Source organism: Petaurus breviceps, unplaced genomic scaffold (genome assembly GCF_028583685.1).
Source record: "Petaurus breviceps papuanus isolate PSGF00001 unplaced genomic scaffold, PetGlider_PUasm1.0 90784, whole genome shotgun sequence".
In the NCBI taxonomy this organism is placed as follows: domain Eukaryota; kingdom Metazoa; phylum Chordata; class Mammalia; order Diprotodontia; family Petauridae; genus Petaurus; species Petaurus breviceps.
In genome coordinates this window covers 13,483,337-13,491,311 of record NW_027187345.1, presented here as the reverse complement: position 1 = coordinate 13,491,311, position 7,975 = coordinate 13,483,337, and the positions used below count along the sequence as shown (strand labels likewise).

Sequence of the window (7,975 nt, the reverse complement as noted above, 5' to 3'; positions counted from 1 at the left end):
CACACACACACACACACACACACACACACACACACACACACACACACAAAGAAACACTTCAATTGCAGTTTAAAGCGTCAGGAACAATTCTTTTACCCCCTTACTTGACAAAGAAAGCTACTCTGTCTTTCCCCTCTGCTTTTTCTACTTCGGAAGCACCAAAATTCATGGCAGAGTGCAGTGGCTCATAATGCAATGATGTGAAGGAAGTTTTCATTCAGAAAGCAAATAAAAATTAGGATAGAATGATTATCTACAAGGTCTCTTGCCCCGTCATAGCCAAGGATTAAAATATTTGAGAACCACAACTCTATGAACTGAAAGTTCTTGGTTTGCTACTTCTTAAAGAATAAATTTCTTTAAGATTAAATACAATGAGTACACCAAGACCTGCAAATATTTACATGTTATTTATAAAGAAATTACTCATTTCAATTTAAAATACTTCAATGATTATTTTTCCTAAAAGCAAATTTATATTTGAGGCCTTTAGTTATTTTAGGCATTTAGTTACTTTAAACACCATCAGCCTGGCTATTTCATTAAACATTCACAAATCATATAATTAAAAAAGAGGAAATCTGAATCAGAATTGGAAAGTACACATTAGAATTTTATAACTTAAATCTTCACCTTCAAAAGTTCCTCAAGGCAGATGCTTTATCTTTCTAAAAAAATGAGCACAGAATAGGCACTTAAATATTTATTGGTGAAAAACAAAAAAAGATGTTAATGGGCCCCTTTCCTCTAAAAATAAATTCATTATTTTACCTGTTTTTTAGTTCTATCACAAGTCTTCTGTTCCTTGTAATTCTTTCCCAGTTTAAAAGATCCAGCCAAACCATGACCTTTGACTTGTTCCACAACTTGTTCTGCAATTAATTTTTCCAAATTTTTCTTCAGAAGCCGCCGATTCCTCTGTACGTCATACCTGTATATAGTGCTGACATACTTGAAGATGGCAATGATGGAAGCTCCCTTCTTCACATTCATTTCTTTCACAGCTGCCAGTATCATCATACGCAAACCTACATACAAGGACACAGTGAATCAAGTAAAATAAATGAGGGGAGGTCAACATGGAAAATAAGGGATTGCTGCAGAAATGCTCACTGACAAGTATACAAAGTTATTTAAAGCAGTTTTATCTATAACTGTGAATAATGGAAATTACTTCTATGATTAGGAAATGACTGAACAAACTGTGGCACATTAATGTAATAAATTATGATAATCAACTCAATTCATAAATTTTGGTTATTAGAAATGACAAATAAAAAGAACATGAAGAAACTTGCCTAGACTTTTATATGAACTGAAATAGCAAAGACAAAATCACAACAACATATAACTCTGACTACAACCTTTATTTTAAAAATCTAACTTTGATAAGAATATAGGAGAAAGGAGTGGCTAGGTGGCTCTGTGAATAGAGCACCAGCCCTGGAGTCAGGAGGACCTGAGTTCAAATGTGGCCTCAGACACTTAACACTTACTAGCCGTGTGACCTTGGGCAAGTCACTTAACCCTGACTGCCCTGCCTTGTTCCCTCCAAAAAGAAAAAAAAAAAAGAATATAGGAGAAAAAAGACAGGGACACAGAAATAAACAAGACACTAATGTTTTTATTTTATTAAAGTTAATTAGTCTTTCTTCACTTTAGTAACCTATAGTCTGAAGTTTATTAGTTTTATATATGATTAAACATTTTATTTATTTGGATGTTTTGTTGATGGCTGGTTATATAATAAACACTTTAAAACTATGGAACTTGAAAGAAAACTAAGCTGTAAATAATATGGAATTAATCATCATGCTAAATTTTATGGACATAAATGCTACTCATGCTAAACTAGTGATCTTAAAGTCTGTGACTCTCCATATGAAAAATTAAAAATATTTTTAATACTAATTACCACAACATTAGCTTTACATTTAAATATGAACTATACATAGCATTCTAATATGATCAAAAATATTTTCAAAAAATCCTTGAAAAACTAGAAAAAGACAGATATAGTAAACTTTGCCAAAACGTTAGATGGATGATGAGGAACATAATATTCAATCTTAAGAACTATATTAAATCACAAGAATTACTACAAGTGTTCTCGAAGACTACAAGAAAATCATTAAGAACCATAAAATGTCTCTATTGGAAGGTTTCCAAGAATTGTGACAAACATTAGAAATATAAGTATTTAAAAATATAGACACAAATACTTACTGGGGTACTGTATTTTTTCCTCAGATTGAAACTCCATCACCTTAAGTTTCTTCTTTTTGTTTTCTTCAGCAGGTTGTGGAGGTATAAAGTAATTTACCAGTTTTCCCTGATATGAACAATATTCAGCAGTCACCCACTGGACTTTCAGGTTCATCATTACAGACTGCCTAATATTAAGCTTTAAGTTTGGATATATGTTATCAGATTTTAAGGAGATATACAATGTATAAAATATACTATGAAACAAATTGATATGTATGTATTTACACACAAACTAGACTTAAAAATCTTAACCAAAGTTCAGAGTCTAGCTACTCCCTTTCTTAATGATATGTGTGTATTTTAAACATTCAAAAATATTTAACCTCATACATTTGCAGGATGTGATGGAAAAGCATTGCTTTTAGAGTCAGAGGACGACCTGGGTTCCCTTTCTGCCTTGGCACTTACTACCTGTTGTGACCTTGGGGCAAGTTACTTCTTAACATCTCTGGTTCTCTGCAAAATGAGGGGTTGGACTAGAAACAGGTGGGGAACCTGCAGCCTCGAGGCCACATGTGCCCCTCTGGGTCTTCAAGTGTGGCCCTCTTATTAAACCGAAACTTCACAGAACAAATCCCCTTAATAAAAGGATTTGTTTTATAAAACTTGTACTCAATCAAAAAGCTGCACCCAAGGACCCAGAAGGTCACATGTGGCCTCAAGGGCACAGGTTCCCCATCCCTGGATGGGGTCCCTTTCCAGTTCTAATTCTATGATATGAATACAAAAATTTACTTCATATAATGCAGTGTGCAATGATTGTCAACTTCACCCATTAAGTGTATAATGGTATTACAGTAATCAATTTAAAAAAACAATAAACATTTCTCCTCCTCCACCAACAAAAGGTTACTGCTACATTTTGGTGAGTTATATTTTTCTAAGTAGGAGTGACAGACCTAAACAGATCCATTCACTTTTTCTCATTCACTTCTACTTGTGATCAAGAACACATATTCATATGAGGTTTGGCTAAAGATAGGCATGCACTGTGATCTTGCAATGGAATGCAGCTAAAAAAACTACATCAAATTTGTCCTTTGTACTTTAACTATCTAATCATGGACCAATATTTTCCAATAAATTATAATGAAAAGTTATCATCAATAATATCTACTTAATTATAAGAAATGAAAGGAAATATCCCTTTGCATATAAAGATGGCACTACCAATATGCCTTGAATTGTTTGCTCAGTAAGGAGAGGGTAGACTAAGCCAATCACACACTCAGATCAGGGTGCCCCATCTGATGTTTTAAATACATTTGTAAAATAAATGGTTGGGATAAGGCATGAGGTGGTCTGTAGAATATAGACTTTTTATCTAGACTCAATTCAACAAACATTTACTAATCACTTACTACATGGGAGGCATTGTGCTAGGTATACAATGAGGAAAAAAACCAGTTCTTGCCTTCAAAGAGCTAGTAATAATAGTGATAATGATGACAGCTAACATTTACACATCTCTCTGAAGTGTTTTACATACCTTATCTCACTTGAGCCACACAACCCTGGGAGGTAGGTGATATTATTATCCACATTTTACAGATGAGTAAAATGAGGCTGAGACTGGTTAAGTGACTTGCTCAGGGCCACACAGCTAGTAAGTATCTAAGGCAGGATTTGAACCCAAGTCTTCCTGACTCCAAGTCCAACACTCTTTCTACTACACTGGGCTGCCTTATAATCTAATAAGGGGATAAGATGCAAACAAGTAAGTATGATACAAAGTAGATGGTGAGAAAGGCAAAAGAGAAATCTAGAAGAAATGCATTAAAAAAAATTTAAGGTGAAAGTAAATTACTTTCTATTTTGGGGATCAGAAAAGATTTCAAGGAGAAGTTGGCACCTGGGCTGGGCCTTGAAGAAAGAGAAGGGTTTTGACAGTGGAGAAAGAGTATTACAGGTACATGGGATGGCTCTCATAAATAGCCAATAGTCTTCTGTTTTGAGAGTATATTTTATGAAATAAGTTTGGAAAACCAGGATGGCAGATGGTAGAAGGTTCTTAAGAATTTAAATTTTAGATACAATTATATAGAGATATCATTATATATTATAATGAGATATATATTTTTTAGATTTCATTATATTATTTAGATATCATTATATAAAAATTTAGATATAATTAGATATCTAATGTAAATATTAGGTATCATGCTCTATCATTATATATATTGAGTTTGCTGATCTCAATTGTGTTTCTTTTGCACATAAATTCTAAATTTGAATTTTTCAGAGGTTGAGGAAAAGTTAATTTTGGTAGAGGGTAATGGCCTAAGAATATGTAATCTACTTTAAAAAATTCAACTCTTAAGCATACTGTTTACTATTCTATATAAATGTAAGAAGTTCAGGTATGAGTTGGATCACATGACCTCTAAGGTCACTTTTCAATTCAGATTCTGTTACTCCCATATCTCAGGTTTGTCACATGGCTTCATTAAGTTCCCTAACTGGTTCTCAAGTCATTTAGGCTGTAATCTGAGGAAGGTTTTTGGAAACAATAAGAGAACAGCACCATTCTTGCAGGTAGCAGATCACTATCAATACCGAAGCAAAGATATTTTTGTTGCTAACCTACTACGGCATCAATGAAAGAGGGAACATTTCAGTTGGTCAGTAATGGCAAACAGCTTAAGTCACAAAAAGGTCTAACCCTTCCAAGTTAACCATGGTTCAGTTCCTCAGAATTAAAAGCTTTGACTTTTGTGTCAAAACAAGCATTTGGAACATGTTGCTTTTCTTGAACATAATAAGTCCCTTGCTTCCCTAAGCCTTATATGGTCATCCTACCTCAGGCAGTGTTAGAACATCCTGTTTGACATCTTGTCGAGTGTGTGAAAGAATCAGAGCCAAAACCTCCACTGTCTTCCCCAGACCCATCTCATCTGCTAAGATGCCACCAGGCCACTGTGGCCCAGCATTTGGGTATTCACGGATGATGCTAAAGGAAAGGTCAAACAAAACAAAAAATATGTCAAAATAATTCAAATAAAAATCACACTGGTAGCTACTCTAAAGAAAACTGAAAGAATTTCACTAAAATGCAAGATTCTTGAGGCTGTATTACTTTGTAAAAAGTAAAAGCACTTAGAGTTCTAGAAACCTAAAAACAGAGACTATGATATTCAATCAAAAAAAGCAACTAAGTTATAAAACCAACTAGTCTTGCAATAAGAAACAATGAATTGTGCTGATAACTTTAATTTTTCTTCTCTATGATTAAAATAAGAAAAATACCCATCTCTTCTTTACTGTGACCTTCAAAATAATCTCTGAATAAAAAAGATAAAAAACAGTAGTCATTCAGTTAAATCATTAACTATTTTCCAATGACTACCAAAAAATTTTTAGCACAGAGGTATACATGAATTCAAAAAATTAAAATAATTGATCCACAATGAACACAATGACACTCAAGTTATGCTCTCTCTACTTACAGTATCTTGAATTCATTAAATGAAAAGGAACAAGTGCTATTTACTCTATATTTGTCCTTTGTGTAAAAGCCTTTAGCAAGATTTTCACCAAGTATTCTTTCATTAGGCAATGTTATAGATAGGTTCTCAACAAATCACTTGTGTAGGCTGCTTTCAGTATGGATATATACATGTGGATATGGGTTCTGGAAGAGGGAAGAAGCACATTTATAAACATAAAATTGACTTACCAGCCTGTAAATGGATTATAGTAGAATTTCATCCCTTCTGTAGTAATGACCTCTCTCCATAAGAAATGTAAGGTATTTTCTAAAGAAGAAAAGAGCCATAAGAACATTCTCTCTCTTGTTTTCCTCCCAATTATAAGCCTTACATTTAAATAGTGCTTTACAATTTTTCAAAGCCTTTCACACATACGGTATAATCCCTTAGAATACCTCTGGGAGGTAGGCAGGGCAGGTACTGACTCTAGCCTACCTTTCCATGCTTATTACTCATTACTGCCCTTCACCAGTCAAGTTGACCTGTTTTCTGTTCCTCCCCCTTAGTTCTAGAAGCACTGTTCGTTCCTCCTTGGAATGCACTCCTTCTTCATCTCTTAAAATCCTTAATATCCAGTAAAGCTCAACTCAAATACCATCTCTTACAAGAGGCCTTTCTTGATTTCCCCAATTGCTACTGCCTTCCCCCAGTTATTTGTATTTAATGTTCAATATTTTGTATTCACTTCTATGAATCTTCCCCCCCTAAAAAAATGAGAGATTTTTCCCCCCCTTTTATCCTCATCACCTAGCACAGTACCTGCAATAGACACTTTAAATGCTTGCTGACTGACTGATACTTTCTTTACAAATAACTGAGACTGAGAAAGGTTAAGATGCTTGCTTGGTGACCACAAATTGAAGTAAAAATGAAGTTAAATGAACCCATGGTTCCACCAGGATACTGACCTAGGTCCCCTATAGTTTCGTGGTAACACTGAGACAGTATATTTTTGTTTGTTTGCTTATTTCTACCAATAATTCCCATTTAGCTTGTCTGACTTTAGATATTTTCTAGATAAAGAAGTTGAAAGACAATAAAAATGCTTCATAACATGATAGGAAGTGATCAGGAAGAGGAAATTTGTATGCATAATTTTAAAAACATTTATCCAACAAGGTGCAGGGGAGTATAGTATAAGGGGCCAACTTTGGAATCAGGAAAACCTAAGTTTAAGTTCTACTTCTGAAATCTATTAACTGTGAAAATGGGCAAGCTACTTAACTTCTGAGTGTTTCAAGTAGGTATCTAAGTCTATAAATTACAAAAGAGTTGCTGATCTACACAGGTCTATAGAGTGTCTATCCTAATCAAGTTTCGACAAAAATGATTATCACTGATTGGAACCCCCCAAAATGGGGAAGATTTTCTCAAAATCCTCAAAAAAAAATTTTATGATTAAACACTGAACAGAACTATTGCAACTCTCCTACCCTTAGGTCTCAGTGCTTCTCAGAACAAATTGTGCTTCCTCCCAAATAAGACCATATCTTTTCCATGAACACAGGTAGAAAAGGTTTGGCCTCATTAAGGAAAATTCCAACTATTAAATTAAAATATGGCATTTTCTTTTAATAAGATCTACTATTATATATGTATATATATATATATATACACACACACACACACACACACATATATATATATATATACTGAAAACTACTGTCCCTAGTTTAATCTAAAAGCAAAATAAATGTATCTGAAGAAAAAACACAATAGCCAAGTAGAATATGACAATTTGGGGAATAGTTCCAGGTGTGATTTATTTTCTAATATATATTTAAAATTCAATTCAACTCAATTTAGCAAATATTTGTCTACAATGTTCATGGTACTATGCTACAAGCTAGATATTTCAAAAGTTAAACTAACACAATTTCCTGATCTCAAGGATATTGTAATCTAGTAGAGAAACAGAATATGTATACAAATAAAGTATAATGGAAATGAGAAGGTATAGGAGCAAAAAGGAGATATAAACAAAGTTCTGAAACAAAATGTGAGAAGTCAAAAAACACTTTCAGCTGAGGAAGGGGATAAAGGAACAGGCTACATGGAAGAGGTGGCATATACACTGACCCTTAAGGAAAATGAAGGATCTCAAGGAATGGTAATGAGAAGAATGCATGTTATAGGCATTTAGGATTCACACTACAAAGGGGCCTTTTAGGAGAGGTTGGGGCAAGAAAAGGACAATGTCAATAGGAGTCTTAGGAGCA

The 7,975-nt window shown here is 33.9% G+C and overlaps 1 protein-coding gene across 1 annotated transcript in view; it reads right to left on the bottom strand.

Moving 5' to 3' along the window:
- The window catches only part of SHPRH (SNF2 histone linker PHD RING helicase), a 136,221-nt gene that overhangs the window by 88,840 nt on the left and 39,406 nt on the right, over positions 1–7,975 (bottom strand). The window contains exons 5-8 of the mRNA XM_069069732.1: positions 5,945–6,023; positions 5,068–5,218; positions 2,227–2,332; positions 772–1,028 (exon numbers count right to left, since the gene is read on the bottom strand). Of these exons, the coding sequence (XP_068925833.1) occupies positions 772–1,028; positions 2,227–2,332; positions 5,068–5,218; positions 5,945–6,023 (593 nt within the window). The remainder of the gene's footprint in view (positions 1–771; positions 1,029–2,226; positions 2,333–5,067; positions 5,219–5,944; positions 6,024–7,975) is intronic.